The sequence below is a fragment of the Neovison vison genome, chromosome 3 (assembly GCF_020171115.1).
Source record: "Neovison vison isolate M4711 chromosome 3, ASM_NN_V1, whole genome shotgun sequence".
NCBI classification, from domain to species: Eukaryota; Metazoa; Chordata; class Mammalia; order Carnivora; family Mustelidae; genus Neogale; species Neogale vison.
Genome location: NC_058093.1, coordinates 8535800 through 8560410, shown reverse-complemented (window position 1 = coordinate 8560410; position 24611 = coordinate 8535800). Strand labels below are relative to the sequence as shown.

Here is a 24611-nt window from a genome sequence, read left to right as displayed (position 1 = left end):
CATCCTTCAAGGCACAAATAAGGTCCACTTAAAGCCTTTCTGACTCTGCTGAGCAGACTTATAACTCGGTATATTAAAATTGTGTGCAAGGCCACTCGCACGGATCTTTTGAATTAATTAGACAAAGGTGTCTTGCAGTCTTGTAGAGAAATGCAGCCCTTAGTCAGGGCTCAGGATTTGGTGAACAGAGCCAAAGGCAGGCTGGATTTCGGTGCCCCCTCACCCCAGTTAGATCCCCCAGTACAGGGTACAGACCGCACAAGCTGTAGGGGGTCCATTTGCTTGCACATTGTGATGCCAGAACGTAAACTCTCCTCATGGCCAGAGGCCAGGCTTTTCTTTCTCATCTGCTAGGGGACAGCTCAATGCCTGGCATGGAATATGAGCCCAGTAAGTATGTGTTCAATGAATGAAGGACTAAATGAAATGTTGTGCAAATTGAAAAATTAATTTTTAATTGTCAGAGCACTTTATATGAGAAAGACAAGGTTTCAAATATGGCACCTTCAAGGGGAGAAATCATAAAAGATGTTCTATAGGTGAACAAGCGTGGATGCTGCCTGAAGAGTCTTTGGATCCCCAAATTAGAGGTTCTGGAGAGCCCAGAGGAAGCCCCCCCTTTGCCTGCTCTATGGCCCAGCTCCAGGCTGACTCTGGCGGCTGCCTACAGCAGTCCTGACCACTAGAACTGCAGCCACACCTGATTCCCTTAGGGAAATCCTGTGGACACACTCTCACACAGGCAAAATGTGGATGTGACAGGTAATTTAGGTCCGGACTACTCACATTTCCAAAGAAATGTTGATATTAAAAAGTGATCTGTTCCAAGATTCCTTAAGAATTTTCCAAAATGCTCGTTTTTGTTTTTTGATTTATTAATTACATGAAGAAGAGGAAGGAATGGGATAAGGAAACCAAAACCTGAAAGCTTCAGCACCACTGCCAAATGAAAAAAGAGAGTATTAGCAAAGCACCTTTTAAACCATAATGCAAATAAAAAGTATTTATTAGATTCAAATACATTTTATTTCTAAGACTACATCTACTAGATAAAACGAGGTCCATGGCTTTCTCCTTTCTCCCTCTTTCTCTATCCCTTGTTTTCTTTCTTAATTTAAAATCTTGATTCTAAGTTCTTATTTGTCTTATATTTTGAGTCTTTATAGGCTAGTAAAAATCAATTCTGGGAAAATGGGGAATAAAATAATAAGTACAGAGAAAGAGAAATTCCTTAATCGTTTAACTGATCGTGGAAAGTTTAGATGTAATTGTGATACTTCTGGCTCACTGGATTCGGGTAATTGACTTGTCTTGTGTGTAGGAAGGAAGAGAGGGTAGGCATGTGGCCTCCTGGTTAACATTTGACGAATACAGAGAGCACCAAGAGATTAAGTCAGACCAGATGTCTGGAGGGCTTTAAATTTTCTTTATATTGATGCCAGCGTGATTTCCCAAAGATGGGTTTCAGACCTGCCCTCCTTGAGTGGTTCTGGCTGCAAAGATTGAAATGAGGTAAACTCATTATAGCCTTAGTGTGGCTGGCTTTGAAAGATTTGAAAAATGTCCTTTTATTGAGACTGAATAACTGGATGTGCTTTTGCTGCCAATATCAACAGAGTCCAAGGGCCCTCCTGTTATTTTCTGCTGGAGTTTTCTTAGGACATGGAATGGGGTGGGAGAGGGGGTGTGAAAAGCCTCAGAGGATTGTGTTTTGTTTTGCTTTTTCTTTTTTCTTTTTTTTCCTGTTCTTGGCTCATACCGCAGGTTGATGGTAAATATTGGGCAACCGATTTAACCACACTATTCCTCAATTTCCTTATTAGCAATGTTGTCTTGTTTATAAGGAGTTTTGAAATTTTTGCAAACATACAAAATGCTGGTGTAGATGGCCAACGTAGATATCTTATTTCTCATCCATTTGATGTCTCCAGCAGTGGGGACCACCTGCGTCTGACTCACGTGTAGTGATTGTTAAAATACAGATTCTTGGGCCCACCCTCAAATTTCTGAATTAGCATCTCAGGGGATGCAGCCAAAAATCTCCATTGTAAACAGCTTCTAGGGTGATTCTGATGCCCTCCGGTGTGTTGCTCAGAGTTTCTCTGCTTTCTGGTAAGCCAGAGATAGAACTAAAGGGTTTGAGCTAAGCCTAAAAATCCCCCGGTATGTCCCAGGGTTTTCTGGACTGACACTGACCTAATTTGGACCATTTCCCCCAGAGCTACTGCATATCATGACTGAGTCACTCATTAAAAATATATATTTGAAGCTTTTCTTGCTAATCCCTATCCTCAAAATCTATATAACCTAGTAGGATGTTCAGGGTAGCAGTTCAGTCAGGAGTAATACGAGATTAACACTCAGACTTCCAGAAAGAACTGAAAGAACAGAGCTAATGAGCATTAGTCTTCCTGCTTTCAGCGTAGTGTTGGACTTCCCCTAGTCCTGTTGGGGTCCTGTTTTTGATTTGGCCACTGACTCAACTTTGACCTTGGGAAAACCACTTAATCTTTCTGCAGTTTTCCCCTCCATCCTCATGAAACATTTTCTAGAGAAGCTGTTCAGCTTATTAGAGAAAGAGTTCAGCTATAGTGACCATATGTTTTGCAAGTAGATATAATTTAGGAAGCACTGATTATCTTCGATTCTGGATCAGTAACGGTGATTACGTCTTATGACTCAAGATGATAAAAAAAATTTGTCCAGTCAGTCTTTACCTTTGTGTTGAGAACTGAGTCTTTAGAGAAAAGAGTACTCAGGCTGAAGGGTATACTGGATAAGATCCTACAGAAACTGCCGAGAAACGTGCAGAGTTCCTGTTCCTCTGCTCAGAAGCCTGGGCTGTTTGCTCCCGGCTGTATCCCACTACCTGAACTTGATGGGGCGATTCTACTGTCGCCCTTCATTCCTCACACTGTTCTTGGACTAATTCTACTCTCTTGAGACCGATAGTGATTTTCTATTATTGCCTAATGAATTACCACAAACTTAGTAGCTTAAAACACACAATTATATCACATTTCTATGGATCTGGAGCCCATGCATGGCTTAGCTGGGTCTTTTGTTCAGCATCTCACAAGACTGACATCAAGGTATCGGCTGGACCACATTCTCATCCGGAGGCTCAACTGGTGAAGGACCTGCTTCCAGACTCTTACAGGATGTTGGCAGAATTGTAGCTATAGAGCTCATGGCAGGTTATTTCAAATCCAGCAATAGTGATAGTCTCTGACCTCCCTGATGTCTTTTTAAGGGTCTTACCTAATTAGGTCAGGCCAACTCAGGATAATTACCCTTTGTTTCACTTAAAATCAACTGATTAGCCTTAGTTACATCTGAAATATACCTTTGCCTTTGCCTTACTCCATGCGTTGTGAGTGAGTTACAGGGGTGTCTGGGTGGCTCTGTCATTAGGCATCTACAGTCAGCTTGGGACATGGTCCCAGGGTGCTGGGATCAAGCCCTGCATCAGGCCCCCTGCTCAGCGGGAAGCCTGTTTCTCCCTCTCCCACTCCCCCTGCTTGTGTTCCTTTTCTTGCTGTGTATCTCTCTGTTAAATAAATTCTTAAAAAAAAAAAAAGTGAGTCCATCTCAAAAAAAAAAAAAAAGTGAGTTACACATCCCACTCATACTTGAGAGATGGGGTTTATACAAAGGCATGGGTCATCTTAGAATTCTGCCTACCACAAAACCACAATGAATTAAAATTCTACAACTAAGTATGTGCAAGAACTTAATTGGGGACTTGAAACATTGAATGAATTCTCATTCCAATGTATGTGACCATTTTGTGCATTCTTTTTTTTTTTTTTAAGATTTTATTTATTTATTTGACAGACAGAGATCACAAGTAGGCAGAGAGGCACACAGAGAGAGAGAGAGGAGGAGGAGGAGGAAGCAGTCTCCCTGCTGAGCAGAGAGCCTGATGCGGGGCTTGATCCCAGGACCCTGGGATCATGACCTGAGCCGAAGGCAGGGGCTTTAACCCACTGAGCCACCCAGGCGCCCCGATTTTGTGCATTCTTAATTAGCTAAAAATATCCTTCAGTTAAGGGAAGGTATTTGGTCGTCAAGAGGGAAGGAACAGGCTTAACGAGAGTGTGATAGATAAATTGCATCTCCAGTCATGTCCCGTCCTAAGCAACTAAGACATTAATTAGGGATTATGGCTTATCTAGAGAGCAGATCATCCTGAATTATTTTTATTTCCCAGTTCACCCAATATGACTCAATTCATGAAAATGAGTTCAGTCATATTTATTCAGGATTACAGCTATGAAGTTACTCTTTTAGGAAGAATTACCCCTAAGTCAACCTATAACACTACACCAACACTACCACGAAAGCATAGACAACAAAACCTCCAACTAGGTGTAAGCAATAGTGATCACTTTCCCAACACATCTCATATCAACACACTAAAGACATAATAACAATGTTTCAGATTAGTATTGTTCTGTAAATAAAATGCATAACTAAATAAAAAAGTGAACAGGCTGAGAGCGATTAGCAGGAGATAATGCAAGAGCTCATCTCTTTATTTTGTAGTATTTATACAAATCAATAGGAAATCATGAAGCTTTAAATGACAAATGGACTTCACACCCATAGGATGGCTGTTATAAAAATAATGATAATAACAATATTGATGAAGATGTAGGCAAATTAGAACCTTGTACACTGCTGATGGGAGTATAGAATAATGCAGCTACTGTGGAAAATGGTACAGCAGCTCCTTCAAAGATTTGCAGTAGAATTGCTATATGATCTAGCATTTCCACTCCTGGGTATATACCTAAAAGAATTGAAAACAGGGACTTGAATGGATATTTGTACACCAATGTACATAACAAGATTTTTTATAATAGCCAAAAGATGGCAACAATCCAAGTGTCCACCGATGGATGGATGGATGAACAAAATGCAGTAAATCCCTACAATGGAATATTGTTCAACCTTAAAAAGAAAGGAAATTCTGACCCATGTCATAACATGGACCTGGAAAACATTATGCTAAGAAAACATTATGCAATACGAATACTGTATAATTCCACATACCTGTGGAACCTTCTATAGTCAGATCCGTAGTGAAGAGAACTGCGGTTGCAGGCATGGGAGAGGATGGAGTTCGTGTGCACTGGGTACCGAGTTTCAGGCCGGAAAGATTTAGAAGTTTCAGAGATGAGTGGTAGTGATGATTGCAAAGCGCTGCCTGTGTACTTACTGCTACAGAATTGTGCATTTAAAAATGACTATAAAGTGATCCATTTTATGTGATATATGTTTTATCACAGTAAAAAAAACTTAAAAAGATAAATAGGCCAAGGAGATGAACATGGAGGTCACAAAATAGGAAATGTTGTAAGCAAGCTGTCCTAGAGAAAGATGCTCAGCTCTGTTGGTGTCCAAAGAAATGCAGCATTTTAAATTTCATTTAAAGGAATATCATCTTTTAGTCTAATGGATAGTGAGTATTATGTGTCCAGCACACAAAGTCTGGAATATCATTATATTAAAAACATATTTTACTTCTCTGCTTCTTCCTGTTTCCCTAGTACAGAGATAAAGTCTTCATTAATAATTCTGTATTTCCTTTAAAAATTCTGTACAAAAGGTAGATTTTAAATCCTTCCTGTCTCCTCATATGCTAGTTCAGTTTTTAAAAAGGTTAAACTTCTTCCTTGAGGCTTCCAAGTTGAGGTTCCAGTATATGGCAGGTATAATAAGAAATTTTTAACAAGAATTATATCAAATGCAATTCTGAAATAATTTATTTTATTAAAAATGTGTTTGGCTGCAAAGAGTAATTAGAGGACTTCCACCCAATATATATACAAGTGTTTGTAGTAACAAGAGTCAGAGGCTCTGAGCCGACACTGTGTCCTTAAACTGAATTCTTATTAACTGAGCCCCTTTGCATTCCTGACCTAATAAGGCATGCGGCCACACACCTGCTTTATTATCGCTTTGTTATCTCATCATTTCCATGAGTCATGATTATCTTTTGGCAATTTAATGAAGGCTTCTAGAGCAAATCTTTTTTTTTTTTATTAAGATTTTATTTATTTGACACACAGAGCTAGCAAGAGACAAGCAGGGGGAGTGGGAGAGGGAGAAGCAGGCTTCCTGCCAAGCAGGGAGCCCGATGCGAGACTTGATCCCAGGATTCTGGGATCATGACCAGAGCTGAAGGCAGACACTTAACGACTGAGCCACTCAGGCGCCCCTAGAGCAAATCCTTTTAATGGTAATGAAATGTAGCAAAAATACATCTCTCACGAATAACTTCGTCAAAAAATGTGAGCCAGGTGTTACACTAAGCATGCTTTAAAAAAAAAATGCTTCTGTTATTTGATTTAATCCTTGTATCTTTCTGAGACAAATTATTTGACTCTCATATTATAGGTAAGAAAATAGTTTCAGAGAGTTTTAATAACTCCAAATCACTCAGCGTGTTGGTAGAGCTAGAATTCAAACCTGAGTCTGTCCAGCTCCAAACTTCTGATCTTTCCACTGCATGTAGGAATGTAATTATATTTACTTCCTAAGTGTTAGAGTGATTTATAAGAATGAAAATGTAAACATGTGACTTTGTAAAATAGCCCATCAATAAGCATAGCTCCTAAAATTCCATATTAATCCAGGAGCATTTTTGTGTGTGTGTCCAAGTTGTTTAGCTTTCACAAACAAGCTGTGGTATGTTCAGAATAAAATGCTTCCTATTCCATGTCAAAAGTGCAGATTTGTTTCCTGATAAGATGTACTATTTTGGAAACTGTCTATTTCTTATTGTGATTCAGGTGCAAATAACAGGAAAGCATATTTTTTTCCTATCATGGCAAAGGGGAGGTATTTCTAAAAAAGAATGCTTAATGTAATGATTTAAATGGACATTATTTTGTACTGTGAGTTAGGAGAAAACAGATTATAGCACAAGGTTGAAAGAAGTAACAATGGTCTACTGACCTCGACAGGAAAAATCCAGCCAGGGAATTTCCCCGAGACTCTAAGCCATGAGGCAGGTCCTCAGAGACACTCAGCGCTCTTCCCTGCCCAACAAAATGAAAAAAATGTAAAACTGTAGACTTTCTGAGACAGCCAGACAAATGCAAAATGAATTATTTTGCCAGAGTTGATATTCATGTCCATGTAAGTATTGAATCACTACATGAGTACACCTGAAACAAACATTACACTGTATGTTAACTAACTGGAATTCAAATAAAAACTTTAAAAAAAAAATCTGACATCAAAAGAGGTACAGAAAAAACAAACTTGTCTTTGCACTTCTTTGACAACTAAACAAATAGTAATATGTATGTAATGTGAATTTGAAATGGTTGTGAAAACATAAAATATTTTTTAAATATCCTATTTCTCTTTAGAAATTAAAATAATTTCAGATCCTCCCAAACAAGTGTGAAGATTGGCCATAAGACATTCTGCATATGAAAGACAAGTATGAGCACACGCGCGCACACACACGCACACACACGACGGCCTCCTCTCACTCAGAGCGTTCTCATCTCTGTTTGCTGCTTCTGTTGCAGAGCTCACACGTGTTTTAACCGCCTGGATCTCCCACCGTACCCATCCTTCTCCATGCTTTATGAAAAACTTTTGACAGCAGTGGAAGAGACCAGCACCTTTGGACTTGAGTGACCTGGAAAAGCAATGTCAGGCTCCGTGCAGACAGGCAAGTTCAGAAGCTGCCGTCTTGAAGAATGGCTGAACATTGGAAGCTTGAAGAGTGCATTCCGTTAGAGTAAAGCTGAATGCTCTGATGGTCCAGGAACACACATGCTGTCCCATTTGGGGACCGGATAGTGGTGATGAGTCCTCTCGGAAGGATTGGGTGAGCTTGATGCCCAGGGAACAACCCAACAGTCTTTCAATCAACTGTTGTTGACTGCCAAACTTTTTTCCATTTGTGTTATGTTCCAAGACAAAGACAAACCTGTACACGATCAGCTCCATGGTCACTTTTAGGGACTCAGGAGAACCTTGAAACTTACCACTGAACGTGGATCAAGCCACACTGGCAGCACTTGGCCCAATCTCCAAATTAGTGCAAGTTAAATAATATAATAAAAACCAACATGTTTCCTAAAAGTACACTCACTGAAGCCCTACGTTATAGCAGAATGTTCATTTTCTTGCTTCCGAGTGCCTGCATGGTGTGCACCATAGGTTTCAGCTTTCATGGGACACAAGCAAAAATGAAACCCAGCCAACATGAGGTAACTTTACAGATTTGCAATAAGGTGATCTGTGACAATGTAAATGCCAAGTGAAAAGTGTGTAATTAAGGCTGAAGACAAACTGTTATACAATGAATAACTAATGACAGATTTTATGCTTTATAATGCATGAAAACAACTTAAAAATAACTAGCAATTAATCACAGCATATCAGGAAAAACTACATGTGAGTTCTGTTTTATTTTTCATAGGTTCATATATTTATGTTCTTGGAGATGTATATAAGAACCTGCCTGTCATATTGTGTGTACCGCCTGCCCCGTTTCCCTGTCCCATGCTCACTCGGCATCATGCTAGTACGTGTCCTTTTAAGCACCCTCCAGAGAACAAAAGGGCCTTTTATTTTTATAAAGGTACAAAAAAATTCCCCGAAATATTTTGCACTGAATGTACCAAAGTTGAAGGGACATTACGACTAACAGCAACTCCATCACATAACAGATGTAATAGAAAATCGCTTCTAAATCAGACTTCCTCACAGTGCCGTGTCTACCACTACAAGGACTGTGCATCTAAGTAATAATTTTTTAAGACTCACTATATGTGATAGTATGATATGCATTTATTTAAAATGCATTAGACTTCTTCCATCCATCAAATACTTTACAGGATGGCATTTAATACAGAGATTTCGTATTTCCCCCACTGCTTTTTATTTGTACAGCCTCATTAAACACGAAGCTCATTTAGGGAGCCATCAGCAACACCCAAGAGATCAGCTCTCTTTAGTAATAAGAATTCCATTTTCCCTCATCGATGAAGACATCACAAATTGAAACTCTCAGTACTATATTTCTAAGCCTGCATTTTCACTGATGCATAATTTTCTTATCAATATTAAGAAACAATTTTTCTATGGTATCTCAGAAACTGCATGATATCACTAATGTCATTTCTGCATAATTTTATCAGAGGATGTTCTTCATTTTTATTGCTTTTGGGGTTGCTCCACATCATTGTTTATTTCTTGACTTATGGCCATAACTAATTGGAGTCAGTTCATCAGTAGAGTGAAGTTAAATCATGGATAATAAAAGCATTGGATTAACATTTGGTTTGCCAGCCTGTGGTTTTACAGGCATTGCCCCAACACCTCTTTGAGAATTATAAGTAGCCATGGGATTCCTATTATGGGATGTTGGCCATCTTGTATTTTATAGGGTCACATGCATGGTTTTCACAGGTGGTTTGTAAGAACTAATTGTTGGTTAAGCTGTGTTTACTACTGAGACCCTCCAGAGGAATATCACTCGTGTTGCATTCCTGAACTATGCAACATTCCTGAGCATGGGGAAACGTTCCCCAAAAAAGTTACCAGAATCTAAAGATAAGAAAGGAGGATTTATCTCTGTACTATAACTGGATCAGAGAAAAAGGGAAGAGAAAAAAGTTTTAATTGGAGATGTTAGTTTGTACTTACTGATCATGAATATAAGTATATATTTAATTTTGCAAACTATTTTTACTTGTTTGTATTTTTTCATTAAAAGGAAATTTAGTTATAACATCGTTAAACACACACACAGACACACACACATCCTTGATGGTTCAGAGCTGGCATTCTCTAAGCAGCTAGTGTAAAAGGTTACACATTTCTTTCAAAAATCGAAGCTAACCATGTTAGCGTTCATTTTGGTTTGTGACACTGTGTTACCATATTCCACATTATTGGATAAGAGGTTTGAAATAATATGCATCTCTTTAATTAATCCTAACAGAAATATTTCTTGTTAAAGCATCTAACTTCTTCCCAAAGCTACGGCTGCTCTAGTTCTCAGAACTGGGAATTAAGGAAGATATACTTAGCATATCGGAACACCATGATAACTGACCTATTATTCTTAATTAGTAAAACAAAAAAGTCCAATAGTAACTATAAAAACATTACCTAACATTTCCACAGAATAAATTAGACTTGAATATCCCCTACAAATAGAAATATCCCTAAATATTTTCTCTGAGACTAGATGACTTGGCTGTGTGGTCTCTTTTCTTTAAACAATTCTCGAGTGATGCTTATAGTACACGCTCTTCTACGATAAAAGACAGTCACGATGCATTGTGTATGTACACAGAACATCTCCTACATGAAGCAAGAGGCACGCTGTTGCCCTTCGCTCTGTACCAGCCCCTGTGTTTGGTGATGGAGCCACAAGATTCAAAACCTGCCCTTGGGAAGCTCACAGTCTAGAGAAATAGACACCAAGGTTTTAAAAAAAGTATTTTTAATAAAATTTGGTATGTTCTACAATTAAGGAATGAAGAGAGAATGGTTTATTCCATCTGGGAAATCCCCTGAAGCCTTCATATATGGGAGATACTGTGGCTAAAAATAAAAATCACATAAAAGCTCTTTCTCTTGGTAACTAATGGCATGTGATAGTGTGTCAGCACTGGTCCGGTGGGGAGGCCCAGGGCGCTTTCACACGCTAGGGTTTAAAGTGCTCAGACGGGGAGCTGAACCATGAAGGAGCAGCTCAAGGATCTTCGAATAATCAGAGAAATGGCAAAATTAAGTCCAGTATTTTCCCTCTGTTTCTCCTCTCATCTGCTCTTCAGTGTAACTTCGGTTTTCAGGGGGAAAAATCCCCAGTCCTCGAGCGCAACCCACTTCGGGGGTCAGGACGTTTATTTTGTGCACAAAAACAAATGGATCTTGGCTAAAGAAGTGTGGCCACAATTTTGTGGCGTATGTTGGGTGTATAATTTAGTGGACATCCTATACTCGAAGGGAAATCCGTTTCACCTGCATTAACCATGAGACGTGCTGAAACTGCCTCCGAAATGATGAGCAGTAAGGGTAGAATGTGTGTGGGCATCGCTTTAGAGTTTTGAAGTGCTTTCCCGTGTGTCATCTTACATCTGTTGCTGCTCACGTGCTTCTGGGGGGTAAAAGGTATCAAACCCAGCTGGGTGGAGGTTGATTTTCATGGATCGGTTTCAACACTTAATGGTTACAACTCTAGTTTTCATTTCAAACAATGTGGAGACTGATGTTTCTACAAACATATTCCACTCTCAGTGAATCTTGCAAGATGTTGCATCTGCCCCAGTTCCCATTTTTTTCAACATTTTTAAAATGCGTCACCTTCTGAAAAGCTTCTGGAAGGTACTAGTATATTCGTGGGGGGAAAAAACTCCTCATGGACTTAATACTTTCATTTTACTACTTGTTATGAGAAATTTAAAACATTGCAAAATTATGGCATTTGGTGGATTTCTACAGGAGTGTGGTTTATTATTATTTGGAAGCAAAATAATGGGGAAGAAAACCCGCTTTAATCACTAACCTTATTTTATTTTTTAATTCTTAATGAGGATGGATCTAGGTCTGGGAGGTAGGTTCCAGTGATATGGATGAAGGAACCCCTGCAGATTCTCTTTTCCTTTCTGTCCTCTTCATAGTCACTCAATTTTTGTCTTTCTTTCTGCACAAGTTGTATTCATGACTTGACCACTTCTAACTAAAGAAAACATCTTACAGTAAAGAGTCTGAAAGTCTTTTCAACTAAACTGTGTTGGAGAGAGTCCCAAGGCAGGTGATAGATTTGTTTATCTAACATGGAAGCAAAGGAAGACTAGAGACATCAAAGCTTTCTAAACTGTGGCTTATGGCCAATGGCTGCCCACGAGAGGGGCGATTCAAGCGAAAAGCAGACAAGAGAAGCCCAGCAGTTGTGTTCCCCACCCGGCCGGAACACAGTGCTAATTCCTGACCAACTGTCAAGACTCTGGGAGGTAGCTGCCTTCCAAAGAACTGGGACAAAGGATATAACGCGTATGCGTGCTGCCCCTAATCACAGAACTTTGGGCCAGAAGGAATGCAGGGATGGTTAAGACAGGATCCTAGCAAAGGGAAAGTAAAAACAAGGGCTGGAAAGATCATCTTTGAGCTTCGATTTGGTTTCTGACTTTCGGGAAGAAAAGAAGAAAAGAACGTCCTGCTGCCTAGTGAGGATACTGCTTGATAATCTGCCTGGTGGGAAATTAGCCTCGCTGTGTAACTTCGGTAGGCTGATAACATCTTCGGTATTGCACAACAGAACTTGAAAGTATTAAAGCTAACCCACAGATGAATCAGGAAAATTTGACAATTTAGCATTAAATTATGTTGTGGATTTGGTTTAACTTCAGAATTACTGTGGCTATTATTGAACTTTATAAGTAAAAAAAAAAAAAAAAAAAATGGTGTAGCCTGACATACTTATGATGCTTAATTTGTTTCTCAGCAGACATTCTTTGACATGAGAATAGAGCTTTTGGGACATTTTCGTGGTTTCTAGTGGTTAGTTAAATGTTCCCTATTAATCCAGAAAGCAGAAACTCAAGAATTGGGTTGCCGAATTGCAAATGGAGACCTGATCAGTGTTTCCAATTTTCCAGGAAGCTGATCAAGACTGAAAACACGTTGGCTCAGACTTACTCTGCTAGGCAGTTTACTTGGCTTTCATGATGGCCCAGTTCAGCAGCATTGGCAGGCCCTAGTTTTAGGGCTTCTGGGAAAAAAACAGAGTAATCATATTTATATACGTGATCTTAGCATCTAGTGGCCTTGGGCATGTGATATCTTTCCATCTAATTTTCTCTTGGGACATTACCTCCCTGAGGAGTGTCGATAGGTCTCTGGTGGGATACAGGCTGAGTTAGCTATTACTGATGCAGGTAAGGAACCATCAGTAAACTTCTGGTTACTACACCTTCTGTAAAAGAGGATGGATAATGTTCAAGAAATACCTGGGAAGTACTAACCAGGAAACACACAGACCTGAATGTTCTTTTAGGACCTTAATGCTCTAAAAGCTGTTATTACAACCTATTTTTCTTTATATGATATCGTAAGTAAAATCTGAAGCTGTTATATTGGAAAGTGCATAAGATTACATGTTTTTATAATAGGGATGCAGGCATTCCAAAATAGAAATACATGCATCTCTCTTGCCTCTTACTGAAAGTATTAATCTAATTTTATAATAACGCTTACTTTTTAATATTAAGGCTCTGTAAAAAAATACCATATTTATTTCTAAGATTTCAGTAGAGCACAGGTGATGTATTTTTTTAAGCCTTTCCATTTCTTTTCACCAACTCCAGCCACGTGTTCATTATTCCATGTGTCACAGTCAAGAGCTATGTTTCTTTCTATTTTTGTTGAGTTGATTTAAGCTTCGTATTCGTCCAGTGTGACTTTTAACAGAGAAATAATGGGAGGTATTTAGTATTGACTTTAAGACCTTACAGTTCTCATTTCACCTTATATTTAAATTTCATCTATTTTTTTGCAGTGCAAATAATGCAGATTGTTGACATCCTAGAAATGATTTGTGGGTGGTATTAAATGGAGCCTGAGACTCTGAAATGTAGACTAGATGTTGGTTTTCTGGAAAGCCTGTATTCTTATCCTCACCTGAACCCCTGACTTTTGTGTTGTATTTTTTTATGATTCCAAAATGCTTTGAGGGAAAGATATTTTAATGTGTACAATTTGTTTTATTTTCATACTGATCTCTATTTTTGTTTAAAACCATGTTGCACCATGAAATCACTTAATCCAAAATAAATCTTCTTTAAAAAAATAGATTATTACCTCTCTGTGATACATTTGGGAAAGAAAAAATTCAAGAAGAAAGAGAACAAAGTAGGGATAAAAGTCTCATGGGATTAGCATGCAACTTTGTGGATACGGGAAGTTCTCTTTTCATGATATTTATAATTAAGAATCCATTTTGTTTATCCCTAAAAGAATATTTTGGTATTTGATAGCCCATCAAATACTTTGGGAGAAGTGAATAACACAAGTGATAATGGGCTGAGACTATTTGTTAAGCCATCTTGGTTGAATGTTTGTTGCATATGCGCGTCTGCATACCACCACTACCACTGTACCCATGTCAATATCATCCAAGGATCACATATTCACAAGCCAATAGGGGTCAGCTAGGTATTGCATGAGTGAACCTGGCTGGCTGTAAGCAATACAGAGGTGGGATTTACCCAAAGGCTGCATTCTTATATTTTACTCCAGCTCTAGTCACATAAAATTCAGGTCCAGTGCTGAAAGCTCTTCTGATTTATCAAGAGAAACCTAGAAATCTAAATTTTTTTTTGTGATATTTCTAGATTTTTTGAATCCAGTGGATCAAAGCAAATATGTCTGTTAGTTGAATTTGCCTTCTAACCAGTTTGGAACCCTTTATTTAATCAATTGCACTATCTTTTATAGTTGATTGATATTGTAAATGAATTGACTAAATACATAAACTATTACTAAGACAAGTAGTTAACAGAAGAGATAGGGGGAGGAGAAAGGCAGCTGTAGAGGAGGGCAATTGCTGAAGGATGTACTTGAAAATGATCTGTGCTTACCAGTGTCTTTCCAAAAACCAGCTTGTATTAAATCATGTGAGTTTAAAGCATGGTTAAGATTTCATGGAACAAGTGTGCCATTAAACTCTTCATTCTGTGTTTTAGACTAGAAATAAATTTCAAATACCACATGAGAGCAGTCGAAGGAAAGACTCATCCTAATTATAATGACTACTTTGACATCACATTGAAAGGGAAGAGCAAGAGATTGCATTCATGGCACTGACTTCCTGGTTTCGGTGTCCTATTATTCCACCTATAGTGTTGGACCTCAGTGTAATTTTATAATGATAAATTTATCTGCCTTCATTATATTCTTTTGTTAAAACCTGAAACGTATTTAGTTAGTGAATGTTTTAATAATGCATCATTTCCACCATCCTACTAATTGCTCCTGTGAAGTCTTTCTTGGTGTGTGTGTGTGTGTGTTTTTTTCTTTTTAAATAACATACTATGTATTATTTGCCCCAGGAGTACAGGTCTGTGAATCATTGGCTTACACACTTCACAGCACTCACCATAGCACATACCCTCCCCCATGTCCATAACCCAGCCACCCTGTCCCTTTTCTTGGTGTTTTTTATTTCATCCTTTAGCTAGAAAGCATTTAACCTCTTTATCAAGAGGGGGAAAGGTTTTTTCTTACATACTTTTCTCTATTGATCAAAATGTTTACCTATTAATGGCTTTTTTCCTTCAAAATAGATACTTCCTTCTGTAGCTATTAGGTGACTAGTATAACATTTTTCAAACAAAGTAAATATTGAAATATAATTGAACTGAGAACATCTGATAAAGATAAAATGATCACATTGATAGAAATCGGCTTCACATATTTCATTGTCCTCATTATTATAGGTTCTTTCAAAAGATTTTTAGTCACTGGTTGTCCATTTAGAAAAAGCAAGCAGTTTCCCAAAGTATAAATCATTGGAACAATGTATAATTCTCTGACAATTTATAATCATCTTATAAGATACTACCTCTTACTACACACAAAAATGGAGTAATATAATACTTCATGTCTATTTGGTATTCAGTTGGCATTGGAAAAGGGATCCCAAGTCCAAATTCTTGAACTTTGTCATGACATTGCTCATGATATCCCTCTCCCTGCTTCTGCCCTCAAGTTAAATCCTAAACTCAAGGCCAAATAAAGAACTGCTTTTTATTACTATGAGGCTTTTCCTCCAATGCCAAATGAAGTCTTCTTTTAATTGGATTAAAACATATGAAGGGCTTCTTTTGCAGTAAGTAGAGTCAGTTCTAAGGAGATCAAAAGAGGTCAACAGGCCTCTTACAGGTCAACATACCTGTTTCTTCCTACATCCACACTCCTAGCTTGACTCTTATGTGCCTCACTGAGGGAAAGACAGGTTCTAAGAAGAGAAACCCAGCCAATAAGGAGAAGTAAGAGAATATGTTGCTTTAGGACTTGGATATATAACATGTGACTCCATAGCTGGTCCACATGGCCCGCTCTACAACTTCCCAGGGCAAAGGAGTCCCTTAATGGAAAAAGTACTACTGACAAGTCCAGCGAAATGAGAAAGCCCAAAAATGAGGTAGAACGAGATGCTCAAACCTGACAGGCTGGGAAGCTCTCTTTATCTTTCAACCTCATGGTCTGGAAATGCAAGAGAAATCTCAAGCGATAAAATCCCAAAAGAGAACAAGTTCCTGAACCTGATCAATCCAGATCAGCATTTCTTTTTTGAGGATGGAATGAGGGAGAATGGACAGAAGTTATACATTTCTCCTGGGGGCAATTCCATTCTGGAATGATTGGCTTCCCAAACCAGAGCAACAAAACGAACCATTTTTAACTGTTGACTAAAGAACTACTCACCAGTTATAGATAATTTACTATTATTCCATGTTCAGTTAAGAAACCATGTCAAAAAAATTTAAATGTGTCACCCAGTGACCATGGAAATGTAGCTGGAAACCAGCGCTACCGAACAACATGACTTGTCTGCTTCACTCACTTCTAAGTAAAACTTTCAAATATCATCAAGCTTGGTTTTAATTTGAAAATGGACATCTTCCCTTATTAGCTTTAATAACAACTGGTCCCTCGCTCCCCAAAATATTGAAGGAGTTTGATGATCCAGTAAGATAGCACTTTAATTTTTCCTCTTCCTTGAACCGACATTGTGTACCCTGGGGTGTGCTTGCATTGCTTTGAAAAGCAATGTCTGTATCATCAGAGTTTCTTCCTCATAGGGTACGACTGATGAGTTGGAACTAAAATGTTTAGGTTTGTTTTCTCTCATCTGCAATTAACCTGTCTGTTATATCACTCATAACAATGTTTAAGGAGGAATGAAGATAGCAGGTTGTCTGAATCTTGGAACCAAGCAGGAATGCCAATAGTTTTGTGGCTGGCGTACATGTACAGAGTTTTTCTAACCAGCCACATCATTTGGGTGTGGTGATGGTTGTACACATACACGCTACTAAAATTATGTTTCCTACTTGACTTTGACCTGTGCTAAGGTAAGGCCCTTAGTTAGGATATAAAACATATTTTAAAAATTAGTCCTGCACCTTGGAGAAATGACTGATTCTAGGAAATAGTTAAGATAAGCCTGAAACATTATGTAGTGCTTGAAAGTAGGGAAGTACTTTTTTTTTTTTTTAAAGCCCCAAAGATGGGAATGTGTTGAACAGTTACAGGAGACAAATGAAAGGGCTCTAATGGTCAAAGCTAGAACAATCTGAACAAGAAAATAAAAAAAGTAATACTGAGTTACAACACAAAATGTGAAATAAATATAAGTCCATACTGATAAATAAATGAATAATTAATAAAGAAGAGACAAATCTTTCATGCAGAAGAATTCCAAATGATTTATGTAAAGACTCCACCCTTAAATGTGGGAATGTTCATTCATTCATTCATTCCCTCCAAGGAGCACAGCACAGAAGGCAGGTGGGGGAGAAGAGTAACTTCATAGTGAAGAAACCTGACAACCACTACCTCAGTCAGGTGATCAAGGCCCATATCAACAGTCCTAACCCATGTGGCTTGACATGATGTGATAAAAATGGCACCTTACCTCTGTGGTCTTCTTCCTCAAACCCACCACCTCAGTTTAACCACGAGAAAAACATAAGACAAATGCCAATGTAGGAGCCTTTCACAAAATGCCTGACCTCTACTCCTCAAAACTATCAATATCAAGATCATCAGAACCAAGAAAAATCTGAGAAACAAAACAGCCACGGTCAAGAAGATCTTAATGAGACAGAGTGAATGAATGTGATGATGTAACCTGCATAGAACTGTGGAATGGAAAAAGGACATTAGGTGAATGCTAAGGAAATCTGAGTGAAGTATGGACTGTAGTTAATAATAGTATATCACTACTATAGAAGCTTACGTAACCTTCATTAATAAATAAGATTTGATAAGAACATGAGGCCTATTCTTGGATAAAAGGGTGAAAGCACCCATGTTTACAGAACGGTGTGAGGCAGTAGCTTTCCCACTGGATTGTCACGTGACAATAAAATTTAGCTCCATGCACAACCTTTCCAACAGTATTTGGTTGGTGGGAGCAGGAGAATGGCTTAGTGTTGTGCACTTTATATAGAGGCCACTCTTAGGCAACAGGCCTGAGTGATGGAAACTTGACCGAGGCAAAAAGGCCCACAGTGACTACCAAACAGGCACATTAAGTGTCCCACATTGAAATAGCCATAGACCCTAACTGACCCATGAGTTATTTGCAACAAGGCACAGTTCCCAAGATTATCAAAAAAAGAAAGTTCCATATGTTCCCATACTTCCTCACTCTTCCCTGTGACTATAGCCCCTCACCACCACCATGTGGCAGATGGTCTATCTTTTGCTGTCCTGCCAGCTGCTCCCTGGTAGAGTATTCAATAAACTTCTACCTCTTTGTTCTGCCTTGGGTGAATTTTTTCACTACCCATGCCACTGGCCCCCATCCAACCAGAATATATCACACTTTACATGTGATTAAAAGGAACATTAACTGATAACAACTAGTAATTATCATCCATACTTACCATTATTATATAAAATGGAATAAAATTCAGCACCCACATCAAGAAGACAATCTCAGAATAAATATCTTTTAAATAAATTCATTTATGTTAATAATCAGGTTCTATTCTGTTATTTACAACCCAACAGTCCTAGTTACTGTATTCTATAAAGTATGAAGTACTTTCTCTGGCATATAGGAAGTGCTCAAAAAATGATAATTATGGGGGCAATTTTCTGTTATCTGACCTCCTACATGGTTGGGCACTGCCTTACCTAAAAGGAGTCCTGGTCTGGTGTTGAAAAGGTGGACTGATTTTGTTGAGACCTATTCACTGCTCTGCTGCTCTGACCAAAGAGATAAAAGTTCCTCCCTTTGTTGTGACCCATTTATCTCCCAATAGGTCCATTTGTCTCAATCACATTCATGAGCCAGTAGTTAGAGTCTGTTCTATCCTTTGAAGAGGCCCCACTTCATCCACTGTGCGTCCAGATATGAGAGCCACATTTTCGTGTGATACTAGAGAGCTGGGAATAGTATCATGTCAGATTCACCCAAGAAGCAGAAACAAACTCTTGGTCTTTTCTTTTCTGAAGGCTCATCCCTCACATGCTAAGGCACTGAGGTATAGTTTATAAAAACATGGCCTTCCTCCGCCAGAGTGGCTAAAATTAAAAGGACCAATGATAATGAGAGTTGGCACGGATATGAAACAATGAGAATGCTCTGCATTGTGGTGGGTAAGAGTGTAAACTGATGAAATCAGAGAGGGAGAAAAACCATAAGAGACCCTTAGTCATAGGAAACAAACTAAGGGTTGCTGGAGGCGAGGGGGGGTTGGAGGATGGGTTAACTGAGTGATGGACATTGGGGAGGGCACGTGATGTAAAGAGCATGGGATATTATATACTACTGATGATCACAGAACATTACCTCTGAAACTAAGAATACACTATATGTTAATTTTAGTTTTAAAAAGAGTGTAAATTGATGCAACCACTTTGAAAAAGTGGCAGAATTGACCAGAACTAAACATATGGAAAAGCTATGACCAGCAATTTCACTTTTGAGTGTATGCCCAACAGAAACGAGTGTACCAAAACATGCATTCAAGAATATACATAATACTCCAGTAATAATAACACACTGGAAATACTGCAAATGTCCATCAACATTAGAATAAATAAATAAGTTGTGATTCTATTAATTCATTGGAATATAACTCAAAAAGGAAAAAGAATCAATTACTACTAGCAAAAACATGGATGAATCTTGCAGACAAAAGTAGCCCAGGGTGCCTGGGTGGCTCAGTGGGTTAAGCCTCTCCCTTCGGCTCAGGTCATGATCTCAGGGTCCTGGGATCGAGCCCAGCATCGGGCTCTCTGCTCAGCAGGGAGCCTGCATCCCGCCCCCCTCTCTCTGCCTGCCTCTCTGCCCACTTGTGATCTCTGTCTGTCAAATAAATAAATAAAATCTTTAAAAAAAAAAAAGAAGTAGCCCAGAACAAAAGGGGGTGTATCATAAGATTGCATATATACATGGAGTTTGAAAACAGGGAACAGGAGCCTGTCATGAAGGAGTCAAAATAATGGTAGACTTAGGAATATTGCCTGACAGGAAGTGCAGAGGAACCTCTGCGGGGCTAAAAAATGTCTTATTTCTTTATCTGGATGGTGGTTACAAGGATGCATACACATTTGGATTTTATCAAGCTGTACTTAAAATATGGGGAATTCTTATATGTAAGTTAGAGGCTCATATAAAGATCAAAAAATTTAAAATCTAATTTGCTTAAAACAAAACATGGTCTTTGAAATATGACAAATCTATCTCCTTATCCTGGCTCTGCCACTTCTTGGTTAAATGACCTTTGGCAATCTCACCAGTATGAGTCTCACTTTTTTCTTTCGTAGGATAGGGATAAAGCCTTTCTCATGCAGTGTTTTTTATGTTAAATGAGATAATGTGACTCTAACATACTGCTTTGCATTTGGTTAGTTCTCAGTTTCCCCTTCCTTTCCCCTGCTGTTCTGGTAGAGTGGCCTCCTTGTTCCTATACATTGTCTTTAGGAAGCCACCAGATCTCAGACCTATTTTAGGGAAAGGTGATTGACTTAACCTAACTCTCATAGAACAGATTACCAAATCACCTATTTCCTCAGATCCCTTTGGAAACTCTTCTGGGAATGATTCTCTCATCTGTCCATCCATCCATCTGTCCATCCATCTATTCATCCAACCATCCTTCCATCCAATCAACAATTATTGAGTTGTTACTTTGTGCCAGGCACCATGATAGGTGCTGGGAAAATGCTGGTGAAAAAGCAGACACAGTTCCTGGTCCTTGGGAATTTACAATCTTGTTGGGAAGACAAGCAGTAAACAAATAAATCCATCATTATTAATTATGATAAAAAGTGCTATAAAGAACACAGGGAAAGCCTCTCACAGGTTGTAACATCTAAAGTGAGAACTGAAGGTAGAAAAGCAGCCAGTCATTGGAAGATCAGAGGGAAAACTCCTGCACTATCCTATCATTGAAGTCTTGTAACATCCGAAATAATTACACAGTAAACATAAAAGACACACTCAACGCCCGCGAGAGTCTTCTCACATGTGAACGCCGGCTAGAACATCCACTCTGCTTCTCAGAAGAGGTTTTTTGCAGACTTCCTGTTTCTTAAAAGTTAGACTACCAGATAAGTAACTTTCCACTACAGGAAGACAAACTCATTTGTGTAATGAGTTATGGAGATGGGACGTTTGGGAAAAAAGAAATGGGAACAGGTAACCCAGTACCTGAGGCGGTACCCTGAAAAGGCCATGGGACTTGCCGCGTGAGTTCAAAGTCTGTCTCCATTCCACTGTAGGACCTCAAGCAGGTCCCTTCACTTCTCTGAACCTGAGTTTCCTCATGCGAGAAGCAGGAGTAATAAAGACTATCCCAAGGTTGTGTTTCAAGAATTAAGTAAATGACATTTACAAAGCATCTTGCATGAAAAAGTATGATCATGCTTTATTAAAACATTCCTGTCATTTCACTATAAAAACTTTAATCCTTGGTGCTCATGTAATCTCGTTACAGAAGTGTCAGCTTTTAAAAACAGGTACCCTCCTTTCTCTTAAATGTCTTCCGAGAACCTCGGCTATTGACTTGGAATTCTTAGTTCTGTGTTAGATCTTATTGCTTGGGATGGTACATCATTCTGGATTTTCCTAATTCCCCACCTCAAAGTGCCCAGGCAATCCGGAGCAGCAGTGGGGGTCAGCGAGTTGGGAACACAGGAGTGGTAAGTTTTGGGGTAGGCCCAGTGCTATACGTGGTTGCAGGCAAAATGACCGAAGGGCTCAGCCTGGCTTGCCCTCCGGACTTGGGGCCCTGCTGACCAATTACAGCCTCTTTTCCTTCCCTGTGTCCAAGGTGGCTCTATGGTAGGGCCTCTTCTACTGTCTCAGAGAAGAGGGTGGGGATGGGGGAGGCGAGAAAGCAGGTCAGATCATTTTGCTCATTGGATTTCCTGTCTCTTAGGGGTAGCCCCGAAGGGTTGACAATCTTCGCTTCTAGACCAGGGCCCAGACCTCAGTTGGAAAAGTCACTCTCAAGAGTCTTTTTTCCTCGTTTGTCTAGTGGGGTGTGGCAAGCCTTGCTCCCAATACCCTCAGGGTAGTTGAGGCTCAGATAAAACACAGCCTGTGGAAGCTCCATGTTAACTAAAATGCTGTACAGACTTAAGGGGTCCTTAGTAGGAATAAATTCTGTGCCACATTCAGCGTACACGGCTGACCTAGAGCCTTTTAGACCTGCTTGGGCCTGAGTTACTAGAAGGGGATTTTTCTAGGTCGGTGAGTAATAGACAGTGTCTCCAAGGTGTTGCCCATTTTTCCTTTGAAAGGGCAACCTTCTCCGAGATAAACTTTGTAGTGAGAAGAACATGTTTTAAAATTACACAAAACTAGCCTATTCCAATAAATTCTATAAATTATTTGGGCAAATCTAAATGTATTACCGACCTCAGTTAAACCGAGCAAGGCTCCCTGAAGAAAGGGGAACTGATTAAATCTTTATTTCTGCAATTTCCTGTTCTTAGCAACTGGAGAGAAAGACAAACACCCTGGGTGAGAGACAGGAAGACACAGACTAATGACTTGATGCCTGTGACGCTTCTCTCAAGTACACCAAGATAATCATCTGCAAAGTGTTAAAAAACAAAACAAAACAAAACAAAAAAACCCTCATTTTAAAAGATGCACCCCCAATTTAGGCTTGAGAAAAACAGGTTATCACATGTGCCTGCTTTTTCATTTCTCAACAGGTTTCCAAGGTGAGGTGTGCTGCTGAACACTTTTCTGTTGACTTCTCCTATAAACAAAACTTTCCTCTGAGACTTAGCTGCGGAGATACCAGAATCCAGATCCAAGAACCCCTAACTAAACTCAAACCTGGACAAAAAGCATGAAGGGGGGGGGGAACAGGCTACTTTCCTTGTATGTTTTTCCTGGATTATTTCAAGGCACTACTTGAAAGGATCCTTAATTGGAGGTAGTATTTCAATTGTAGGAGAAGATACTTTGTCTGGTTGAAATTAATTTAAGTCCCTAATAATCTGAGCTATCATCATGAAATGGGAAGCTCTGAAGGGCCTAACTGGCCCACATACTTTTCACCATTGAAGCCTAGCAAGAAAATGACCAGAATAAAATATTTTAAAATTCGCTTGCAAAAACTGTAGAAGGCAGAACCATTCCAGGCCCTAGGAGCTCAGACAGAAAAGCATTATATTTTATATATCGTATAAAATAATAACGAAAAGTACCTCATAGGAACCAGTTCCAAAATCCTTTCTGGATAATTTGGTTTGTTTGAAAGCTTGTGTGCTGTTCATGCCTCTTTAAAGCACTCTGTAAAACAAGATACTCTCAAATGTGTCAGAACATTTCTGTTTTGATTGGCTCACAACTGCTCGAGGTACTTGTGATGAGTTATAATGAACTAAGCCCACGGCATGGCGTCATCACTCATTTTCTTCAGCGCCTCTTGCCCATTTTATAGAAATTGCATAACCAGGAAGTAACACAGTGAAAACCTTACACTCTGCTGGTTAAAAGTTCGACCACAATCCCAAAATCGAGCCAAAAGTTTACAACTATAATAGACGGCCAACATTTTTTTTCATCTTTCAAAATGCTAAGCATTTAATTTATTTATGTAGTTACTTGTTTAAATAAATAAGTTTATTTCACTTTTTCTTTCCTTTAGTTAACCATGGTTTGTTTGTGGAATTCCAGATAGGCTCATGTTAAAATAAACTGAGATCTATAACTACAAAAGTTAACTCAGAAAGCAGTTCTTGGTACGATTTTTCAGAGTTATTAACTGCAAGCAATTATGCGTCTCTGGATGATTGAAGCTACAAAGGAACATATTTGAGGGATATTGCATAGCTCACAGAACAGAGATCTGGCCTGGAGAACCAGGGTCAAGGCAAGATAACCAAGGAATAGTACACAAAATCACACCCATGGATTTTTTCAAATGAAGACAACACTCCTGCCGCCCAATGGGATTCTAGGCTACGGTTTGTGCTGTAGACACCACTGAGAATAGACAAAGGAGAGGCCACGATGGGGCACCTGGGTAGCTGGGTGGGTTAAGCCTCTGCCTTCAGCTCAGGTCATGGTCTCAGGATCCTGGGTACAAGTCCTGCACCGGGCTCTCTGCTCAGTGGGGAACCTGCTTCTCCCTCTCTCTGCCTGCCTCTCTGCCTACTTGTGATCTCTCTCGCTCTGTCAAATAAATAAATAAAATCTTTAAAAAAATTTAAAATAAGAAAAGGAGAGGCCCCGAGAAGTGTCGCTTCAGGGACCTGATTTCCCTGCCACTTCTCCTTCTGTCACTGAGTTGCTCCTGGCTCTAGCCTCACTTGCTCCAGATCAAGGCTCAGGTGTGTACAGGTGGTTGATAGAACCTGGG

The 24611-nt window shown here is 39.2% G+C and overlaps 1 protein-coding gene and 1 long non-coding RNA gene across 2 annotated transcripts in view; one reads left to right on the top strand and one right to left on the bottom strand.

Moving 5' to 3' along the window:
• Positions 1-10616, top strand: part of HECW2 (HECT, C2 and WW domain containing E3 ubiquitin protein ligase 2) — a 227005-nt gene extending 216389 nt beyond the window's left edge. Inside the window, 1 exon segment of the mRNA XM_044241206.1 lies at positions 7551-10616. Coding sequence (XP_044097141.1) covers positions 7551-7662 — 112 coding nt within the window. The 3' untranslated portion in view covers positions 7663-10616.
• Positions 1-23602, bottom strand: part of LOC122902144 — a 33877-nt gene extending 10275 nt beyond the window's left edge. The window contains exons 1-2 of the long non-coding RNA XR_006383752.1: positions 23455-23602; positions 6967-7049 (exon numbers count right to left, since the gene is read on the bottom strand). This is a non-coding gene — a long non-coding RNA (uncharacterized LOC122902144). The remainder of the gene's footprint in view (positions 1-6966; positions 7050-23454) is intronic.
• Positions 23603-24611: the final 1009 nt, after the last annotated feature.